At 38.2% G+C, this 23666-nt stretch overlaps 1 protein-coding gene and 1 long non-coding RNA gene across 14 annotated transcripts in view; one reads left to right on the forward strand and one right to left on the reverse strand.

The window, feature by feature from the left end:
- Window positions 1-23666, forward strand: part of MRTFA (myocardin related transcription factor A) — a 170927-nt gene that overhangs the window by 111170 nt on the left and 36091 nt on the right. For 12 of the 13 annotated variants that reach the window (XM_039863383.1, XM_039863381.1, XM_039863385.1 and 9 more), the window contains one exon: window positions 21036-21101. The exons of the other annotated variant lie outside the window; for it this stretch is intronic. In XM_039863383.1, coding sequence (XP_039719317.1) covers window positions 21095-21101 — 7 coding nt within the window. In that variant the 5' untranslated portion in view covers window positions 21036-21094. The remainder of the gene's footprint in view (window positions 1-21035; window positions 21102-23666) is intronic. 13 annotated transcript variants of the gene reach the window in all.
- On the reverse strand, window positions 174-23627 carry LOC120602985 (uncharacterized). Its single transcript, XR_005652932.1, has 3 exons — window positions 23206-23627; window positions 5951-5956; window positions 174-184 (listed from the first exon to the last, which is right to left on the reverse strand). It is a non-coding gene; the product is annotated as an uncharacterized LOC120602985 (long non-coding RNA).

A 23666-nucleotide genomic window follows, 5' to 3' on the forward strand; every position in this document is an offset into this window, starting at 1 on the left:
TACCCTCTATTCTCCAAGAAATTGTTGTTTTCACACCTTTTGCTTTTGTACATTCCTCTTCCTTTTGTTGGAATTCCTTTCCCCGTCTCTTTGGTTGACTTTTTTTTTCTTTTTCCTTTTACTTGGCTCAGGTGTCTTCCCTGACTCCTCCAAACCCAGCTAGGCCCCCTCTTCGTGTTCTCTTCTGAGCACTTGCCGTGCTGATGGATTGTATAATTGGGTACGAGTCTGTCTGTGTTTCTTCGAACAGCCTGTATCATACTCCGCGAGGAGAGGGACTCTGGTTCTTCATTTGTCTGTGTCTCAGTGCCTGGCACATGGTAGACAGACAGTAAATATGGAAAGAAAAATGAAACAAAATACAAGATGTAATTTGCCTAGTCCCACCATAAATCTTCGAATACCATTTCATTTTAGAGACGGAGGATACCCTATTAGCGCCAGCCCTTCCTTTTTAGATATGAAGGTGACACCCTGAGGTCATACAACTAAATAATTAGCAGCACGGTTGAAAAACAGGACTCTTTAGTCCCAGCCCAGTGTCCTTTCTTGTTTTTTGAGAAAAATAATTTTTTCTTATTATAAAAGCAAGAATTGTTTAATGTAGAAAATTTAGAATATACAGATAAACAGAAAGGAGAAAGCAAATAAAGTTATCCTGTTCCCACCACCCAGATAGCCAGCATCCTTCCACTCTCTTCTGTGCACAGAGACATATTTATGTATGTTACAATTGTGTAATGACAACAGCTTGCATTTCCTAGATGCTTCTAGAATAGGCACTGTTCTAAGTGCTTTACATGTATTAACTCATTTATTACAGCAATCCTATGAGGCGAATACTATTATCCTCACTAAGTGGAGGCATAGAGATGCTAAGTATCTCAAAGTCACAGCTAGTAAGGGTCTAGAGCTAGAGTGCCTGGGTTTCAGTCTTGGCTCTACAACTTACTAGCTGTGTGACCTCTATGCATAATATTTCATAATCTACTTTTTTTTAAAAAAAATGAGATTAATTTATATACTACAATGGCCACCCTTTTTAAGGGTACAGTTCAACGAGTTTTGATAAAAGGTAAACCACCACAACAATCAAGATATATAGCATATTTCTATCAGAAAATTCTATCGTGCCTGTTTGTAGACAGTCTTCCTCCTCTTTCCCAGCTCCCGGCAATCATTGGTCTTATTTCTGCCATTATAGTTTTGCTTTCTCCTCAATTTCATGTAAATGTGATCATTCAGTGTGGAGCCTTTTGTGTTTATCTTCTTTCACTAGTATAATGCTTCTGGGGTTTGTACATGTTGTTGCTTGTAGCAGTAGTTGGTATTTTTTTTTAAGTCGCTGAGTAGTACTCCACTGTATGGATGTACCACGATGTTTTATTCTGTTCTCAAGTTAAAGGACATTTAGGTTGTTTCTAATTTTTGGCAATTAAAATAAAGCTGCTATGAATATTCATGTATAGCTTCTTATATGGACATACTTTCTAATTTCCTTTTGTTTAAATACCCAGGAATGGGATTTACTGGGTTGTATGGTAAGTGTAAGTTTAACTTTAAGAAACTTCCAAACTGTTTTCCAAAGTAACATCATTTTGCATTCTCCTCAGTACTATGTCTGAGAGTTCCACTTGCTCCTCATCCTAGCCAGCAAATTCTTTTTTGGTGGTATTTGTATTCTGGCATTAGCCAGATAAAGTGAGTTCTCACTTAATGCCTTTAGAGAGGTTCTGCAACTTAAAGCTAAATGATGTATACTGTAACCAATTTTACCATGGGCTGATTTATAGAAATAAAGGAGTTAAGTTTCTACAGCATCTCATCACCGTTGTAGTGAAACGATCTTATTTGAGGACCTGCTATAATAATTACCTCTTCAGCATGGTCTTGTTAAAAAAAGGTGTTGCTTAAATGAATGATTTCCGAGATATATACACACACACACACACACACACACACACGCGCGCGCGCGCGCGCGCATTTTTTTCATTTTCCTTTTTCTTTCCATTTTTACGAATATCTGCTGAGCACCTTACAGTGCAAAGGGGGATGGATGAGGATAAGCAACTCTATTCTGAAAGCCCTTTAGTTGGCCTTATGAGTGGGGGCCGTGGCAGATGATGGTGACACAATTGATTCTTATTCTTTACCTATTTTCCTACTGTAACAAATTGCTCAGCATAGAAGTTTTTCCTTCCATGCCTCTACTTGCTCAGCTTTCAAGTACTAAGGAACCTTGTGGGGAGAAGAATATGATGGCACATCTCGCTCCAGCAGTGCTGCCAGCCTTATTATCCACCACCACCCGCCTTTGGTGAAAATGCCAGTGAGTGTCATGGTGGCAGCTGTTTCCATAATTAGCTTGGGTAGGTTTTTCAATTCATTCTGGTGGTGTAGCTGCCTTGATTGCCTAATCAGTAATTTGAACGATGGGACTATGGTATCTAAGGAGTAAAATCAAATGGTGAGGTGAGTTGAGGTCAACAAGATAAGGGTATGAATCTCACATTTTTGGTGGGCTGCCCCTATTGTTGCAATACATTGTCTCTGACACTAGCCAGCATCTTAAGAGCCTTTCTTTTTGTTTCTAAAGGGAAAAGCAGATATGTACTCTGCTATATCTTCTTTTATAGATTTTATCAGCAAAATATTTGCAGATCGCTGAGGAGTGTGTCTATTGACTCATTTGTTCTTTCATTGAGCTCATTTGCTAGTTAACCATTATGGTTTATGGTACTCGTCTCAATGCTGTGATGTGGCTTGTTTCAAAGTAAATTATTCCTGAGTTTTTCCCTTGGTACCTTCCCTTCCTCCCAGTTTGGTAGCTTTCATCTATAAATATTTAAAAAATAAATGTCAAGTGAAATAAAAGTGTAGTGTTTTAGCTCTTTGTTCCACTTGGGTGCAGATTTTGCACAAGAATTGAGAAAGGCAGAGGAGAGAAGAGGGAACCTAGTCATGTGATACTGCTTGTCTGGCAGAAGCCTTTTGGTTCTGAGCAGAGAAACCAACTGTTTACTATTTTGGGTGAATGAGGTTGATTGGTTGCTACGAGCATTTTCTCTAAGAGAACCCTCTTCGTTTCCAGCTCTACACATTGAAATCAGTCCTGCTTTTTGGCATTTGGGTAGAGGAGGGAGGTGTCTGTGTCGAAGCCCAGTGCTGACAGGAAGAAATGTTTTCCAGGAGACTTACTGATTCTGACCTTCTGCTGTCACTGCTTTTAATCCCCCATTCCCTAAGTAAACTTAAGATCTAGCTGTTCTTGCAACGAGTATTGCTGCAGAAATGAAGCACCCACTTTAACCTAAAGAGCAATGCTAATCAGATTTCAGCGAATAATAAATGGCCTCTTTAAGGAGGGAGGGAAGTTTATTGCAGTACTGGCCTTTGGCGTCTCACATCTCCCCCAGCATGCTGGAGGAGAAGACCAAGATTCATCAGCCCACGTGCAGGATTCTGCCACTCTCATGGATTGTCCTGCAGCCGGGAAAGGACAGCTACTCAGCACTGTGCCTGGCCCCTTATCACAGTTTGCGGGAAGGTTGGCATATTTATCCCTTTGGGATTTGCATGCTTTCTTTTCCTCCTCAACTTACTGCTGTCTTTTATCCCCTCCTTATTTCTCTGTAACCATCCAAGCTTTGACTTTAGGTGGTTTATTCTCCAGGGTTTTTGTTAAAGCCTTCTGAGTACTCAACAGATAGATAACTGGGCACAGCACTGCAGGGTATGTTTCATGACCTGATCGGACGGCGTCAGGGTGTTTCACTTCCTTACTCCTCTCCTTCCACCCATGCAGCGCTTGCTCATGTGCCAAACCTAGATATGGAAGAATGAAAACCTTTTCTTTAGTAAGGTAGGATTCTTCCCCTTTGGGTCTAATGCAGTGTTTTATTGGTAAAACCTACTCTAGCCAGAAGTGCTATACAAATAAGGAGGGAGCTATTTATAATGACTTCAGTTTCTTCTGTGTTAAATACTGAAAGTGGATAGATAACTGTAAGAAGGCTTTTTACTTGAATTGCATGTTAGTTTTAGTTAAGGTGAACAATTTGGACTGGACCTACCAATCTTTTTAGTAATCGTAGGATTACATTAGAATTACATTCAGGCGTATAAAAGATAGCCACAAACTGTTTATTAGGTTGATACCCATAAAGTTTTCCTTTCGGAACGTCCCTCTTTGTATTCTGAAACTGCTACCAAAAAAATTCATTGGAAGTAGAATAGACACATCTGAGTTCTGCAGAAAAGTTCAGTTTTAAATTAGAGGGAAATTCTTTCAGAGAGTTCTGGATTATGAAAAAAGAGGATAGGGACTACATCCAAATTCTGTCAAATGCGAATGGAAAAGATTCATCAACGTTTCCCCTCTCCTGGCTTAGAAATCCCCTGCCATCCATTATCAGAGTTTATATACAGTTTCTAATATTAATGACAGATGCTACTTTTCTGAAAACATACAGTTCTTTTGAATTTTTGAGATCTCTTTGGGACTTTACTAACATTTGACAGGATGATTTGAGCATATGGAATCATCGATGAATGAATCCATTGAAGAGGAGATGAGTGATTATCAGTGCTCAGTTTGCAAAGAGAATAATTGTAAAAATCGGTTGAGAGCAATTGATCTTTCTTTGACTATCTAGACATGTACTGGACTGATGTCAAAGAAACACCACAGCAACAGTAGATGGATTATTTGAGAGGCAGTATGGCTCAGGACTTAAACCTTTGAGTTGTTGCTGTTGACTTTTTGTATCCAGAGGATTGTAGTGTTTCAGATTCCCAATCTGATCATTAAGAATTTTTTTTTAAGTTAAAAAGTAAATAGGAAACAAATGTAGATTTGGTATAACTAGGCTCAGAATGTAGTTTTAGACAGCTGCCCTAAGCAATTAACTATTTTTCTGGTTTTATACTGTGCTTGGAACCTTGAGCTTAGAATTCTGAATGTCTATTGAATCTTGAGAGAATTCAAATTGTGTTTTCTACAATACATATACACATTGTTTTTTTAAATGACTGGCATTTTGTAAACTGCACTGAAGATATAAGTTGTGCATTAGATAGTGAAAGTGTAAAGGATGTCTATCTGATGTTACTCCTTTTGGGCTGAAGCAGGTGTTTGAGGGATAAAGGTAGTTCTCCTTTCAAATACTCAAAGATGCCTAGTGGAAATGACTCTTCTTAAGAAGTCTTGTGTTTTATTATGATACATAAATCGCTAGTAATAATATTTTTCTTCTTTCATAGTTTTCTTGGTTATATCTTTTTCCTGATTAAAAAAAGAGATTCGAGAAGCGGGTACACGTTTTTAGAGATATCTGTTTAGGATGATTAGGAGGGCACGTGTGCTACTCTTTTTCGTCGTTTTAGATGACAGTTGGAAATGCCCAGAAGGACAGAGACCAGAGTTTTTTATTTACTTCTTATGACATTAAGATCTGCAGTTTTCTTTATTAATACATTTTGGCAAGGATCAGATCTGAATTTTATTTTAGGAAGACTGAGCCTTGAAAGATTGACATTTTGTGGTTTAATACGGCCTTCTGGTATAGCACTCTCGAGTGCTATATCTGTATTGTCCAGTATGGTAGCCACTAGCCATATGTGGTTATTGAGACTTGAAATGTGACTGGAGTGACTGAGAAGCTGAATTTTTCATTTTATTTGGTTTCAATTAAATTTAAATAGCATATGTAGCAAGATGCTACCATATTGGATAGCACAGTCTTAGACCCTTCACAGTGTGACCTTAGCCAGCCTTTCCAGCTACCTCTACTACTCCCTTTAGCAAACTTAGTGCTCCATATAAATTGGAGCGTATTAATCATATTCTTAACCATATCGTATTTCCTACCTTCATGTCTTGGTTCACACTGTTCACGTTTTTGACATCCTTCAAAGATGACTTATATGCTGCTGCTCCCATGAAGCTTACCTGATCCTTTCTGTACTCTAGTGATTTATTATCTATCTGCAAACTCTTAAAGCACTTACAAAACTGTCTTTGATCAATGATTTGTTTTACATTTCTTATATTCTCCATTATATTTGTAAATTCCTTAAGGAGCTTGTATAGTGTTCATGGTCGTATGTGTGTAATAAGCTTAACCTTCTCTCTTTTTTTCCCCTCCCAAGGGACTTCCCAAACAAAGTATGCTTATACATAGTAGATGGTTCATATGTAGTAGCTGAGTGACTCTACTGAGGTTACTGTGCTTCCTGGCACTAGAGGGCAATATCATGCTCATAAGCAAAATGCGTTTATCCCAAAGTGACAGATTTTGTCCACATTTAGTTTTATTCAGTCTCATATTAATAAGTCTAACCTTCATAAGGAACTCACATCCTTTAATTGTCAGTGTTATAGATGAATAACCTTTTCCCATAATTGTCTTAAATTAAATTCAGAATATGACGTTGGACCAGGAGATTGGTGAGATTCTTACTAAGGAGAAACTGGTACATCTGAGAAACACTGGCCAAGGCAGTAGGTTTCAGAGATTAATTCCTTGAGGGCAGAAGCCTTTTTCTGGCGGGCAGCTAGTACTCCAGAACCGAGCTAATAGTCAAGAACCTGAAATTCTTGGTTTGATCTTGCCAATAGTGAGCTTGGCTGAGTTGCTTTAAGCTTGGCAAACCAGTTTCTTTTGTTGTGTATTGGGTATGATGTCTGCCATCCTAATTCATAGGGTCAAATAAGATCATATGTGTGAAAGTAGCTTTGTAAGGTATTATATAAATGTATAAGGTTATTTTCCTTCTGAATTCTTACCTTGGACTTAGAACCAAGGCATGGAAATAGCAATTAATTACAAATATTTATGACATTAATTTTTTACATTTTAGGTAAAGAATGTACTCTGTTAAAGGTTGATGAGAGATATATTGATGTACTTATTACTAGATTGCACACAATGAGAAATGATTATAGTCACAATAGTTTGATTAACATATATTCTGTCCTTGGATATCATGCAGCCTTAAAATGAACTGTATGTGATAAAATGTGTGTATATGTGTGAACTCTATACATATATAGTTTAGACTCTTTTAGTCTCTCTAGTAGATTTGTTTTTTTTATATGCTCTACTCTTCTTAATATTAACTTAAAATATTCAGAATGAGTTAATTATTTTGAGGTTTTTGGACTTGTTATAAAAAACCAGGTTTAAATACAGCTACTTAGCCAAAACTGGTATAGATGGGAAGTAAGCCTGAGCATATTTTCCTGCGAGGTTTGTGAGTTAGAAAAGAAGCAAGCCATTCTAGAAGAGGGTAGTATACTGGTTGCTTTTTGTTGAGAACAGCCATCAGTTTGGAACCTCCTCTAGTAAATCATTAGATTTATCAAATAAAATATTTAGCTGAAGTTCATGCAACCTCACAGTTACCAAACACTCTTGCCAAAGAGAGTTGTAGTCATAATATCTGCAATCGAATCATTTCCTGTTCAAGCTTGCAGGCGGGGAACTGTCTGAAACTGCAGTTCTGTAAGATTAGTTATAAAGAGAATGCTTTGGTGGGAGAGACCTTGACAGTATTAAAATGATAGCCTAGCAAGTGTGGGGACGGAGAGGGTAACCCAGGATCCTGGGACTAACCAGACTTTAAGGCATAGATCAGACTGTGAAAGCCCACTCTCATGGTGATCTGATTGAAGCTCCTCTGGGGCACCAGATATGTGCTGAACACACTCGGGCAGTGGGCCAGGCAGATGGCACATTCCTGTACCGACCTTCGGAGTTCTGCCAGGTTACAAAGCTAGCATTGGAGGTGTGGCTGTGCTCTGGCATGAACAACCCGGAGAGCCTGCATTTCATCTAGCATTTGGTCCTCCCCTGTTGAGGGGATGCCTTGGTACTGGGTTGGTCTCTGAGTCCACTTTGGGTTTGGCATAAGTTCTCATACCCATGCCCCTACCCCATCTCGGAGTTGATTTTTATTGTCAGCACAGCCCCAGAACTGACTCATACCTTCTAAGTGATTCCCCCATACTGGGGATGACCCAGGCTTAGCCTTTGAGATGCCACAGCTCCCCGCCCTTCCCACCCCAGCCTGTCTTTATTGACCCACATTTTTAGGTTTGACTAAACCTTTCATCTGAGAATAGGTGAGGGACTAGGCAAGTCAGGCTCCAGTCACTTGTCCCTTCATTTGCTTCGGTGTATCCCTTTGCACTGTGTAAAGGAAAAGTTGGGTGTGACACACTCCTTAGGCTTCACCTTTCTCTCTCCCCCTTACCCCAGCCCTTTCCTGTTGCCCTTTTGATTTTTTAAAATCTGATACTGAGCCTCTCCTCCCCCCACTCACACACCAGTGGAGTCTCCTAAGCTATTTCTGTCAGTTTAATGATCCCCAGCTGTTGCTGTAGTTCTGGCTGTTTTCACGACTAGACGAGGTAGAAGGGCCACAGAAAGAGGGGTTTTGCTTGTGTGTCAAATCTAATGCATTTTTCAGAAACAACTAGGGTGAGACTTCTTAGGGCGGGGATGTTGATAGTGGGATGATTTGAAAATACAGGAGGAGGAAAACTACAAGTGAGTATCCGGGGCATTTTAAAAATAAGCAGTCTGCTGATAGGTGTGGCACTGTCTGCATCACTCAAAATTACACTTGAAAAATCTAGTATGTGGTAACTGGGTATAGTATGATCACTTCACCTTCCACTTGCATTTTAGCTGTGGAGCTGGAATGATCCCTCCACCCACGGTGTGTGTTGAAGGAGCTAAACATCTAAATAAAAAAGAATATCTATGATAGGAAGATATATGGAAGTCATTCCTGAAGTAGCCAGAAAAAGCATTGATTTTAGTTCTGCTTTAACTTAATGCAGGTTTGTTTCGTAAAATTTTGTGCAAAACCTGCAGTAATGAAATGTTCCACTTGCAAATTCAACCACACAAACTTTAGGAAATGTAAAGTTGCAGTTCTTCTAACAACACGAACTCCCTTCAGTTACATATACATTTACTTTTGAGATGTCTTTACTAATTCTGGAGGGTGGGGAGTGGGAAAATCCTACAGTTAAATGGGCTACTGTGTTATAATAGACTGGCTTTTCCTTTATATATTTGATCTTGAGAATTTTAACCCAATAATTTTAGCTGATAGACTTTCACACTTCATATACTGCATGAAGTTTAATTTTATGGATTTTATTCTAATATAAAGAAGAAAAATTTGCTGTTACCTTTACCAAAATTTAAAGTATTCTTTAATTTTTTTGAGACAAACATAAAATTTTATATCACCTAGGATTTAAGGGTGAGCAATTATTGTTTCTTTTTCTTTAAATACCCATACAGAACTTTACATATAAACATTTGAAGAACTTTCAGATTGTGTGTGTGTGTGTGTGTGTGTGTGTGTGTGTGTGTGTGTGTGTGTAACCCATTTGGCCAAATTTCTTATTATCTCTCTGCTTCCTAATCTTTCCCCTAGAGAAAAAATTTTTTCATTTAATAAATTATTTTAATCAGATATTAATTTTTTTCTCAAAATGTCACTTAAATGAAATGTCATTAATTACTATATACACTGAAAGTTAATTTCAAAAAAAAAAAATATCAAGAACCAGGGAAAGCCTATCAGGACAGTTTGAAATACTTGACTAGAAAAAGCCAACTTTTTGAGTATTACAGAATTTATATGAGGATACAGACCTCCTTCATTATTTCAGTCATCATTCTTCTACCATGCTATGTGCTTCCCCCCACCTCCCCAAGTCCATGTTATAAAGCTGTAGAAGGAATAAATACTCTAGTATAGTTTTAAGGGGGGAAAAGTTTTATCACTTCTGGCTTGCTGTAAAATAACTCCCCCTGTTCCAAGTTTTAAATCTGCTCACCTGCCCTCGACCAAGGTGGGTGCAGAACGTCAACACCAGTAATACCAGCAGGGAATAGCAAATGAGATTTGAGGCTGCCCACATTTTCTGGACGAACGTGCAGAACTAATGCGGCTGGGAAAACGCTGTTCCTGGCGCCTTTAACTTTGGAAGGAATTGTTCAGATGGCCCTGCCAGTCTAAAGGAAGCACATTCCCAGCTTATCTTCACCCCATCCAGACATCTGGTGAAAGTACACATTATGCTCAGTCTTGTGTGGTAGGGTTGTGTGAGCATTGCCTTATAGCTCTTCAGAAAAAGGACTCATGACATCGAAGTAGCTGGTAGTTTGAAATCTGTCTGTTGCAGTTAGAGAAGGAGATGACTTCAGGGGGAAGGTGAGCACCTACCTGAAATGAAATGGTGAGCCCCAGATTTCTGAGGACATGGAAAAGAGGTTTTTATTTATTTACTTAGTTATGATTAATATTTTTACTATGACTGGCATTAAATGTGATGTAGTAGAAAAAGCATAGACTTTGGTATCAGGCCGATCTGTGTTTGAACTCTGACTCTACCTGTTACTGGCTGTGCAGTTACTTAACCTCTTTGAACCTCTTTCTTCATTTATAAAATCAAGGTAATACATACCTTAAATAGCTGTTGAAATTAAATGAGTGACTGTAGTAGTACATCCAACTCAGTAACTGCATAACGTAGGAGTTCAACATATTAGATTCCTCCTTTCTTGTATGTCAGTTTCCTTCTCAAGACAAGCCTTTTCTCATGTTGATGCCTTTGCACTTGCTGTTTTTTGCTGCCTGGAGGGCTCTGTCTCCATATCTTTTCATGGTTTATTATATTATTTAGGTTTCTGCATAAGAGTCATCTGTCTCCTTGCCTCTGTACTCTGTCTGAAATTACCACCCTCAGTCACTCTGTCTTCTTCTTCTCACTGTATTTTTTCACATAATGTATTACCAGAAATTATAATTAACTTATTTCTTATGTTTCCCCCACTAGAGCATGTGCTCCTGAGGGCAGAGACCTCATCTGTCCATTTTACTGCTGTATCACCTAGCGCAGTGCCTGGCATATAACAGGAGCCTAATAAATATTAGTTTAATAAATGAATGAATGAATCAACTCAGAATCTCCCTAGTACGAGGGAAGAATCCCTAGCAGAATCAGAAAGGAAGTTGTATCAGGAAGTGGGTGCTCTCTGCCTTTCAGTATGGATGTTCCTGCATTGAGAGACAAGTGGGAAGTAGGCCTGTGAAGTTCTCTTGTGTCCTAGACTGCCTCCTGTCGCTGGGAGAAGCCCTTTAAATGACCTTTACATGTGATCACCGTATCCTGTTAAAGTCTGTTCTTTTTGGAATTTGAGTATAAGGATCCTTTTAGATTCTAGAGTTCTCAAATGTCATACTGTTCACTGAAATCACCCGGATTTTCCCCTGGTTAGTAAGTATGTAGATCGTCTTTTTCTAGCCACATCATAGCGCTATTAGTGTAGTGTCTTTTTAAACATGGGGAACTGGTATATTTTATGAAAGAAAAGAGGTGCAACATGTAATAGTGGTTATGGGCTCCGGCTGTAGATTGAAATAGAGCTGGGTTCCAATTTTTGCTCTACCCTTCACTTACTCTGTGACCTTGGGCAAGTTACTTAATCTCTCTAATCTTCACTTTCCTCATCTAGAAATAATATAGTAATATCTTTCACATAGCTTTGTTTTAAGAATTAAATAAGATGACATATCCATGTTTTCACCATTTTATAAGTATTATTACACAATATAGAGACATTTTATTTTGCATATTAGTAGCTCAAGTTAGATTATCATAAGTTTATCTTTGTAAATTAGCAGGCTAGACGTATAAGTAGCTCAGGTTTAACCAAACCAGGATAATGCCTCATCTCTGTCGTTATCCTTGACAATGTTCAGATTTAATAGAAGGTATTTACCATTTTTTGGTATTATTTCTGATTTCTAAAGCAGGTTATGTGAGAGGTAATTTAACTCACATTTACACATTATATACAGCTATGGAAGAGAAATTTATGGGATTGTGAAAGGGGTGAGTGATTGAGTATATCAATAAAACTTAATCAAATTTGAAATCTTATTATAGATGGTTTTTGGCATGTGTGATTTTGAACGGAATTAAAGATTTCTCTTTTTAAGTGTTTGCAACGTTGTTCATTGTATATGTTTATGCCACAAATCATTTTACAAATCGAATTTATTAAAAGGCCCATTATTATTTGTTTTTCATAATTAATTAGGCATTTGTAAGAATTAATCAGCAATTTCTTTCTGCCCAAGACATGGTAGGTAGCATTTCAGTTTGAGAAAACTTGACCTTTGATATATTTTAGTAATTGATTTATAAATCTTTCTGAAGGGAGAATCCATGTTTTTTTTTTTTAAGTAAACCTTTTTTATTTGGAATAATTTATAGATTTACAAAAAAGACAGACAGATAGTACAGAGAGTTCCCATATACCCTTCACCCAGTTGCTCCTGATGTTAGCATCTTACATACCCATGGTACATTTGTCAAAACTAAAAAGATTAACATTGGTACACTACCAGGTAAACTCCAAACTGTATTTAGGTTTCATCTATTTTCTCACTGATGTCCTTTTTCTATTCCAAGATCCAATTCAGGGTACCACTTTGCACTTAGCCATATGCTTTTTGGATGGTGGATCAGTAGGATCCCAGAGAGAATTAACTTTCCTTTTCTCACCTCCACTCCCTTCTTTTTGTCTTAAATCCGCATCTGAATTTCAGTAGGTCCCTCTTTCTTTGGTAACAGATGAATGTACCTTTCTGGGTCCTTTAACCACTATTTCTGTATTGACAACTTAGAGTTTCAGGAGCATGCTTTCAACACTCACTGTTTATTTAATTTTATTAATAAATGGGTACCAATTCTTCTACCTTTCTCCAAGTCTTGCTGTTTGTACATACTAGGCTGTCTTGAGTCTGGGAGCAGAGTGTGCTTCTTTACTAACTACGTGTTCCAGAATTGCTTAATAAGAGGAAACAGTTCTCTCTTCCTTTCTCTTTTCCCTTCCCTTTCTCCTTCCCCTCTTTTCCCTCCACCAGCTTTCTCCCCCAACTTCCTTCCACTTCCCCTGTCTCAGAACAACTTGAGATAGATTTTAAATAAAGATGTTTTGATATAAGGCTCTTTTACTTTGCAGATGAAGGATCTTGTTGGAGGTGTGGTACTAGATTACTAGCAATTTTTACTCTTGTCCTAGAGAGAAACTATCTCATGAAACATTTATATTCAGTTTTACATATATACACACATATACATATATGTCTACACACATACATGTATATACACACAAATACATACATATATGTACACACATATACACATATGTATTATTCTAAAGAAGTAATACTCCTCTGGGCTCCTACTTATTCTAATCTCCCACAAATCTTTCCGGAGAGAGCCTAGAAAGATGTAAAAGAGGAGAGAGGTCTCTCTTCCCTTTCTCCTGTCCGTCACCTGTGTGTGTGTATGCAGTTTTATGAGCACTTTTCTCATACATTGTGGTTTTTTGAGCTTCAAAGGCAGGGATTATTTTTCTAAATTGTATTATAGTGAGAAAATCAAGGCTAAAATAAATTAAGTGACTAGATTATGTAGCAACAGAACCAAGCGTGGAACCCCTGTCTTTCAATTATTTCTCTGATGTTCTTTGGTTTCCCCTTAAAGGTAAATTCTATAAGTATATATTATTGCATTTCACTCGGAACTTATATTGACATAACCGACTCGATATGCTATGGCTTGCCCCTTTCCCCAGAAATCATAGGTTGACAGTAAACCCTTCTGGTTAAGGGTAGGGCTAATTATAGAATACATTGGGCCTTTAAAATGCTGTTGTTTATGTTAACAGCGCAAGCCAGAAATACGTTTGGGTGCAGTGTACACTGTGCTATCCCATTTAGGCTCATTTCCCAAGTCGAAGGAAGAAAATTAATCTTGAAAAGGACTAGAGAAACTTAATTTAGAAAGCTTTAGGAAATTATATATAAGAAGCAGGAGAAGAAGAAAATCCGGGGCTGCTGTAGGATAGGGTAGGGATTGAGAGGCAGGAAACAGGAGCGGCGACAGAAAGGAAAAAGGGAACAGACATCTCGCCTCTTTCACATCTTTCTAGGCGCTCTCAGGAAAGATTTGTGGGGCGTTAGAACAAGTAGGGGCCCAGAGGAGTATTGCTTCTTGGGAATGATATCAAGAAATTACTTGAAACTTTAATACAAATTGATCATGAGGATAAAATATTTTTAAAGCCCAGTTTATATGTTCACTAGTCCTACCCCACATAGAAAGGATTTGTTTCTCTTCTTTGTAATTTCCAGTGTTGGGTAGTATCACCTTTGCACTCCTATAGTATCTAAAAAATAAATAACTATTTGAATTTGTACTGTTTTTTTTTTTTTTAAGAAACTGATATTTTTATTAATGTGCACATGTGTATCATGCATAAGAGCAGATGACTGGACTTTGGCAGGGATCCTTAGTAGTAGGGCATGTGTGCCAGTTAAAGTTGAATTTTCCTATGACTTTTTAAGTAAAAATCTATATTACAGATATTAGTATCTTTCCTATAGCATTGTAATTACTCATTTTGAGTCCCCTTCTTTTCCATTAGGCTTGAGAATTCCATGAGGATGAGAATAGTGCCTTTGCATATATATGTATCTCTAGCAGTCAGCCCTGGCTTTGAGAATACTAAAGACGTTTGAATGCGTGAAATGAATCGTGGGAACAGTCAAACCACTTTGTTGGGATGTGGTGTCTGAGTATATTTTCTTAGAAAATACTCTTCACTCTTTTAAGTCTTTATTTAATGGTTGTTTCTTCCACGAAAATATAAACTCCACTGAAGGCTTTGACTATATCTAGTCACTACTATATCCCCAGTAGCAAGCAAAGAATCTGGCATTTCTTGAATGCCTTATATTTCTTGAATGAATGCCTAAGGAAAGTTTTCACAAAGAGCTAAGGAAGAACTGAATAAGGCATGAATAGATGTGCTGACCAACTGGTACATGAACCCTAGAGCAACGAAACAAGTGTAAAGCGAATAAACGAAACTGTGCCTTTTCTTTTTTTTCATTCAGTTACCCTGAGCTCTCTGTTTTTCAAGTTTTAGTATCATAAACAATTGTATAGTAGTAAAGAAGAAATGAGAAAAGATAATTATTGCCGAAAATTAAAGGAGGAGAAACTATGGATTCCAAGGTCTGACCTCTCTACTATCCTCCAGTGAAGGCTTTGACTTTTTTTTTAAAAAATTAAACACTGATTATAACTTGTACTTATTTATATGTGATTTTGATGTCTGTTATCCCAATGGACTGAAAGGTTTGTGTGAGCAGAGACCATAGGTGTATCCAGCACCTAGCATAGTGCTGGACACATAGTATGGGCATACCTTGGAGATATTGTGAGTTCGGTTCCAGACCACCACAATAAAGCGAGTCATAATCTTTTTTCTGTGGAGGGTCTTGCCTTCAATTTGTAAAAAAGAAACTCAACATCTGTGAAGCACAGTACAGTGAAGTGCAACAAAGTGAGGTGTGTGCCTGTAGTAAATATTTGTTAGAAGAATGAATGAGAGGATGAAAGGAGTAGGACTCTCTCCCCATCCTGACTCCCTATCCCTATTTTGGTGGCGATTCTGCAAAGTAACCCAGGCAGCAGAACAGGAGGAATACCCTCTTCTGGAGGCAGCCTTCACCTCCTTTTAATTATACATTCTAAGAATGAAACTAATTGAACGTTCAGAGAATAGCCTGGTTCTGAGTGATAGGTAATATGGTTTTACAGTTTAGGTGTCACTAAATGATTTTTCAGGCATATAAGATTAGCTGAAGTATAAAATATACCAATGAAATAGGTATAATTCATTGCAACGAAGATAAATATTCTAATTATCAGCATGCTAAGCTTCATATAAGGCTAAATCCACACTATTTCTTCTCTTATCTTCCCAGTAAAACACATTGTCCAGTTTGAAGCATAGAAGTAGTTGTGTCTATTGCTGAATTGATTTATATTTGCTTATTTGTTCTGAGACTGGTACCTGAAGGTTAATGAGGGCGAAAATGTACCAGTTATTAGGTGATCAGGCTTTGGGAGTTTATGGAAGGAACAGAATTTGGAGTAAGAATGTGCTATCTGAAATTAGTTTTAACAATTAATATTTATTAAATAAATGTGCTAGGCTGTATGTAAAAGAGAACTTGGAATAAGATGTCTCATATCACAGGCATTAGGTTTAGATAGAAAACTCACAGGAGTAAGTCTAGAAATACCAGATTTTTATCTCTTTAGGTTGTTAGTTTGTTATTTAGCCATTTTTTCCCCCTTGATAAACCTTCAGTGGTCGATGACATGTAATTTTCAAGGAAGAGATGTGTTGGGAAATGGAAGTTTTCTCCCGTTATAAACTTTTAAACAAATTTAAAACAAAAAATTAATTTAAAATTTGAATCATTGAAAGCATGAATATTGAATCATTGATCAGTGCACATCAACAAATGATGTGCTTTAAAGCAGTTAATTGAGGCATCAAAAGAAAGGCTGCTTACCGTTTATTAGTGAATTAAATCTGCTTAGCACTATTTAATTGACATGATCTATAATTGGTGTGATGAATGTAGATGGAACATGTTCAATTTCCCAATGTAAAGTGAATCTAAGTCCAAAGTAGCATTAAATGGGGCATCAGTTCTTCACCTGGCAAGCTTTTGAAAAACATCAATGCCCAGGCCCCATTCCAGACCAATTTAAAACCTTCTCAGATGATTTGATTTGTGAAGTAAGGGTTGAGAATAACTGGAATGGGGGAAAAAATTCAAGGATAAGGATACGGATTTTGTTCCAGTTCTGGCTTTTTTTTTTTTTTTTTTTTCCCCCTTCAGTATTTTGTTGAGGAATTTTGTATCTATATTCATAAGGGACATTGGTCTGTAATTTTGTTGTGATGTCTTTCTCTGGCTTTGGTATCAGAGTCATGTTAGCCTCGTACAATGAGTTGGTAAGTGTTCCCACCTTTACTTTCTGGAAGAGTTTGAAGGATTGGTATTAATTCTTCTCTTAAATGTTTGGTAAAATTTATCAATGAGGCCATCTGGGCCTAGGTTTTTCTTTAGAGAAAGATTTCTAGTTACTAAGTCAAACTCTACTTGTTTATAGGTCTATGTGGATTTTTTTTTCTTGAGTCAGCTTCAGTAATTTGTGCCTTTCTAGGAATTTGTCCATTTCATCTAAGTTATCTAATTTGTTAGCATATAGTTCTTCATAGTGTTCCCTATGACACTCTAAATTTCTGTAGATTTGGTGGTAATATCTTCTTTTGCGTTCCTGATTTTTTTCTCTGTATTATCTCTCTTGATTATTCTAGCTAAAGGGTTGTCAATTTTGTCAATCCTTTCAAACAACAAATTTTTGGTTCTATTCATTTTCTTTTCTATTGTTTTCTGGTTTTTATATCATTGCTTTCGGTTTTAATTTTCTTCTACTTAGCTTGGGTTGAGTGTGCACTTCTTTTTCTAGTTTCTTAAGGTGAGAGCTTTGCAGTAGATATTTGAAATCTTCCTTATTTTCCAATATAGGCATTTACATTTATGAATTCCCCTCTAAACACTACTTTAGCTATATCCCATAAATTTTGATTTATTATTCAGTTCAAAATACTAATTTACCTTATCTCCTTTGACACATTCGCTATTTAAGAATATGTTTAATTTCTACATATTTATGAATTTCCCAAATTTACCTCTGTTGTTCGTTTGTAATTTAATTCTTTTGTGGTCAAAGAACATACTTTGTATGATTTTAATTCTTTTAAATTTATTGCGACTTGTATTATAGCCTAGTATATGGTCTGTCCTGGAAGAATATTCCACGTGTGCTTGAGGAGATTATGTATTCCACAGTTGCTGGGTAGAGTGCATTGTTCAGGTCTTTTGTATTCTTGCTGATTTTCTGCAATGGTAGAAAGTAGGAGAGGGCGAAGATGTGAGACTGCCTGGTCCCGAGGGGCTGAGTAGGACAGAGACTGCAGCAGCTGCAGATGCCTCTTAAAGGAAATGTGTCCGTGAGTGGACTTTCGTGGTGACAGACCTGCTTACACTGAGTACCAACCAGCACCAGGTCAGCTGCTCATGGGTCACCAGGGACTCAGAGGGGGACACTGAATTAATTGTTGGAGCAAGGATCAGAGGCAAGGATCTCTCTCGTACAGAAGTGCCGTATGTATCCATTAATAGGAGGATCGAACCACCAATATAGAGGATAGGGGAACCAAGGACATCTAATCAGAAGGACAAGAAAAAAGAAACCAAGACTATAATAATTTAAGGAGCCTATGGGACACAATTAAATGTAAAAATATCCATGTCATAGGGATACCTGAAGGAAAACAAGACATTGAAGAGCTATTCGAAGAAATAATGGTGGAAAACTTCCCTAACCTGGTGAAAGAAATAGACATACAACCACAGGAAGCTCAGAGTGTCCCAGAAAAGATGAACTCAAAGAGGCCTGCACAAAGATACATTATAATTAAAATGCCAAAGGTTAAATACAAAGGGAGAATCTTAAAAGCAGCAATAGAAAAGCAGTTACCTCCAAGGGAGCACCCATAAGACTGGCAGCTGATTTCTTAAAAGAAACTATGCAGGACAGAAGGGCTTGGCACAAAATATTCAAAGGGATGAAAACCCAGGATCTACAACCAAGAATACTTTATCCAAACGATAGCAAAGCTATCGTTTAGAGTTGAAGGACAGATAAAGAACTTCCCAGACAAAAATAAGCTAAAAGAATTTATCAACACAAAGCCAGTATTACAGGAAATGTTGGAGGGAGTTCTTTAAGAAGAAAAAACATGCATCAAAAACACGAATAAATACATTCCCATCAACAAGTACCTCAAATGGAAAAGAGTTAAGCACTCCAACCAAAAGATAGAGTGGCTGAATGGTTAAGAAAACAAGACCCCTAAATATGCTGCCTACAAGACACATTTCAGGTTAAAAGACACATGGATAGGACTGAAAGGAAGGAGATGGAAAAAGATGTTGCCCTGATGGACCTAGAGGGTATAGCGCTGAATGAAATAAGTCAGATAGAGAAAGACAAATGCTGCATGATTTCACTTACATGTGGAATTTAAATAACAGAATAGACAACAACAACGGAAACAAACTCATAGATAGAGACTATTTTGAGGGCTACTAGATGGGAGGGGGGTTGGGAGGGTGGTGAAAAAAGGCAAAGGGATTAAGAAATACAAATGGGCAGTTACGAAATAGACATGGAGATTTAAAGTGTAGCATAAGAAAAATAGTTAACCATGTTGTAATAAAAATGTAAGGGGGAAGAGGTGTACTAGATTTACTGGGGTGATCACTTTGTGAGTTGTATACATCTCTAATCACTATGCTGTACAAGTGAAACTAATATGTTATTATATGCCAACTGTATTTGAAAAAAGCTCATTGAATTGTACAATGTAAATATGAGCAACTATTATATTTTAATAAAGCCAGGAAAAAAAAACTAAAAAAGAAAGAAACAATTGAATGCCTACGGTGTATTAAGTGCTTTGGAGTTGGGGGGTGGCATACTTTCTAAGATATGCTCCCTGCCCTCCAGGAGTTTATAAACTGGTAGGTAAGAGAAGATATATTTAGAAGTAAGTATCACACAGGGGACATAATTAGTGTATTTTTTATATCAGATAAAAGGGAGCCCGCAGGAGGCCTAGAGTAATTCTGAATGCTGAATCAGGAAAGTCAGGTGAAGAGGGTAGGCATTTCCAAGTGAAGTGAATGAGGACCTGGGAAAGTACGTAGTACTTGGGGAAGAGTAAGTTAGATAACCTTGACTGGGGTGACTTAGAATGGGAGAGAGCACAAATAAGGACACAAGCCAGTGAACTATCACTGTAACATGGGAAGACACAGTGCAGTGAACTCGATAAAATAGGAGAGCGGAATAGATGGAGTTGGCTCAGAAATTTTAATATTAGTACTGAGGAGAGGATAGTGATACCATCAAAGAGAGAAAGGATGGGAAGTGGATTAGGTTTTTGGGAGAAAGACAAGTTCTGCTTTGGACCTGCTGAATTTGAAAGGTAGTCAGGAGCCTAGTTACACTTCTGCCATTCTTGGAGGCCTTCTTAAAACTGCTCTTTGGATGGAAAAGACAGATATTAGGGTAATATAATTCCTAATAGATGCAGGTCCCCCTTCAATGTGACTTGCAGGGACCTTATAATTGAAGACTTATCATGTAAGGGGACTTTCCTTGGCCCATGGGATGGATCCTCCTAACCCTCTTTTATTCTGAACATTTTCTCAGTCTCTAGATGCAGACCTCGCCGCCGTCATTCTGCATGATGTGCAGTGGTAATAACCCTTTAGATTTCCTCAACATTTGAAATTGAGTTCATTGACTTTTAACTTGTGAAAAATCCCTGTGAAGTTGTTTGCCATAGTGGAAATAGGAGAGTCACCTGTCACCCTACCCTAGCCCGGATGTGCTTTGAATCATCAGGTTTGGTTGTTTTACTTCAACAGAAAAAGGTTCTAAGTGAAGAGGAAGAGGAAGAAAAGTTATATTAATGGTAAAATATTTTCTGGCCTAGCAAAATGCATTCCTTGGTGAAAATAGGTATGATTTTTAGATACAAATGAAAAGATTTTACAAATAACATTTCCTGATCTGTGTGAATAGCTATGTCATTCACTAAACCTATGATGGTAAACATTTGCTACCAGAAAGAAAGCGTAGAACGTCTTGAAGGCTTTTTCTGCTGGGTGTTGGTCCTCATAGTTCCTTTGAGTTAAGCATTTGTGTTTTTTTAGCCTTGTAGGAGCTTTTGAGCAAGAGGCAAGAGTTTGGCACTTTGTGGATTGTTATCGCCCTGCAAGACCCTTCGCAACTTCCTCTTGCCGCCCGCAGCAGAACGCGGAAACTGTGCTGTATCAGGCCACTTCTGCAATTAGTTGCAATTCAAGGGGATCCTTCTTTTACACTACACCCTTCTGTTTTGAGACTTCCTTTACATTTGAAAATGTGTCTTTGGTGGTGGAATGCCCGACTGAGCCTTCATCTCCCCTCTCTCTTTGCTGCCCTGCAGTGCTGCAGTTGAAGCTCCAGCAGCGCCGGACGCGGGAAGAACTGGTGAGCCAAGGGATCATGCCGCGTAAGTACCACGCTCTCTTTCAGCAGATGATAGACTTGCTTTTAGGACATGGTTGTGTGTAGCCAGTATTCCACAGAAGGTATTCAGTGGAAAACAGGGGCGACGAGTGTCATCTTTCACTCTTCTTGTGCCTTTCCAGGTTCAGGGATTCTTAAATCACTAACAGTGAAGGTAACTGCCCATCTCCATCAAGTTCAGTGAAACAAACAGCATTAGGTTTAACCGTGCCATTGAATCATCCTTAGCGTTTGAATTGCACCTTTAAACGGGCTTCTGCACCCTGTTGCTCTTCCTTTAATGGGAGGAATAGATCTTGAGCTGGGTATTGTGATGAACTCACTTCATGCATACGATTTGCCTTAGTATTCAGGTTCTTGGGAGGAGAAAACCCTTTTTCACTTGGTGTTTTGAATCAACTGCAGTTCTACTTAGAGCAAGATCCTCAGATACCCTGAGGCTGGCATGGGTGCGAGTGTACTTGAATGGAGACTTTGGTGGGGTTGTCGCAGAGCTGGGCATAGTAGATGCAGAACTGTATCACTTAGAAATGAAACCAACCTTGGAATCTGTTAAGAGGAATAAGAAAATGTGCTTCTAATACCAACAGCATTACAGACTGAGAATTCTACCACTGAACCACCAGTGCTTGCTTAGTTAGCATTGCATACTGAGTGGAAGCTGGAGCCAGCAAGATTTACTCTTTTTGATATAGTTTTTAAGTAATCAGCAGAGAGCTTAGACTCTCCCTCTTCTTTCTTTTCTTTCTGTATATTATCACTACTTGGATACAACCTAATGAAGCTTTAAAAAAAAAAAAAGTCATATAACAACTCTTAGCTTCATAGTGGGGAACACTGATATTCTTTACCTTAACTCAGTGCCTGCTGACCTGCTGCCACTGTATTTTCCTGATTCTCATTCATTCAAAATTTTGGAGTACCTAGTACTTGCCCACTGATACAGCAAGATGAATCCGGCTCCTGCTCTCAGGAGTTTTATATTTAGAAGGAAAATATCATAAACAAGTAGACAAATAAACAAGATAATTTCAAAGTACGGTTTAGTGTCATGAAATAAATTAACTGGTTGGTGTGTTAATAAGTAGAAGGAATGAGGTGGGGTCACTTTGAATAAGATGGTCAAGAAAGGCCTCCCTGAACAGGAAATATTTGAGCTGAGATCTGAAAGATTAGGTAGTTAGCTATTCAGAAGTAGGAAGAGGGCCCAATGAGATGGAAAAGCAAGTAAAAGGGCCTAGTGCAGGAAAGGGCCTGGCATGTTTGAAAATCTCAAGGATGCCAGTGTGGCTGGGGCCAGGTAAGTGAGAGAAGAACAGGGGCAAGTTAAGATTGGTAAGGTGGGTGGGGCCAGACTGAGGGCCTTGCCAGCCCCGTGGAGGTGGTGGATTTTAAGAACAGTGGAAAGCCATTGAAGGCTTTTAAGCAAGTGAGTATGAGATTTATGTCATCGTAGTGGCAGATCTATTTCTAAGAGCTCAAACAACATGGCACGAATAAGGATTCTGAGCTCTGTTTCTATCCTAAGCATCAGCCAGGAGACTTAAGTCTCAAATTTATCTTTTTGTTTGCTGCAGTTAACTACCAAACCATTTACCCACATTGTGCTTTTTCTGGTACTCCAGTGAAGGATTCCCCACCCCCAACCCTTAAAGTGTCAGATAGAGCAGGTGACTTGTGCAGTGAATCAGTAATGTGATGAGGTAGGGCAATGTCATGCTTTACAAAACACTCCAAATCTGCCAGTCCACAAACAAGTTACCAAGGGTCTCATCTACTTACCCCTTTCACCCAGGACATCATGTATTTAGCATCTACTTTGTGCCCAGGGTAGTCTTAGATGATACAGAGATTAAAGAAATATAAGGCGTGGTATCTGCCTTCAAGACATTTAACAGTTTATTTGGGTAGCCGTATACAAAATAGCAATTTAGTGCCGAGCTGTAGGGTGTTGATTGTAATTATGGTACCAGCTCCGAGAGCGTAATGCTACTTCTCAGGATCTGTGTAATATGTTCAGGATCTAAAAGCCATGCAGAGGTGCCCTGCGCTCTTCTTCCTGTCTTTCATTTGATACCAGAGGCTACTGGAGATCATCACTGTTTAATGGGATTTATTGAGTGCAGTCTTCTCGCTTAGTATTCCACGTTATTAAGTGATGTTTCAGTTACCGCATTTATCTGTCTCTCCAGCTAGACTGTGAGCTCCTTGAAAAAGTGTCTTATATTTCTGTCACCAGTGCCTGGCACTGAATGAATGAATGCAGACAGTTAATTGAAAAGTATGATGCGTGCGAGAGAGAGAGGGAGAAAGAGAGAGACACAGATAGACAGACAGAAACAGATAACACTGTTGCTAACTTGTTGAGTTTCCGTCAAGATCCTGGGTTTTAAAATGTTCTGAATATCTATTGTGTACTTAGGATTTTCTCTGTATCTGTGAAGTGAAAATAATTGCCCTTCCTATAGAAATAGAAATGACCTGCTTCTATGAGAATACTGCATCTTCCCTCATAACAAGAGCTACCTTCAGCTATGAGCACAGTCTT

This window comes from Pteropus medius, unplaced genomic scaffold, assembly GCF_902729225.1.
Source record: "Pteropus medius unplaced genomic scaffold, Ma_sr-lr_union100, whole genome shotgun sequence".
Lineage (NCBI taxonomy): Eukaryota > Metazoa > Chordata > Mammalia > Chiroptera > Pteropodidae > Pteropus > Pteropus medius.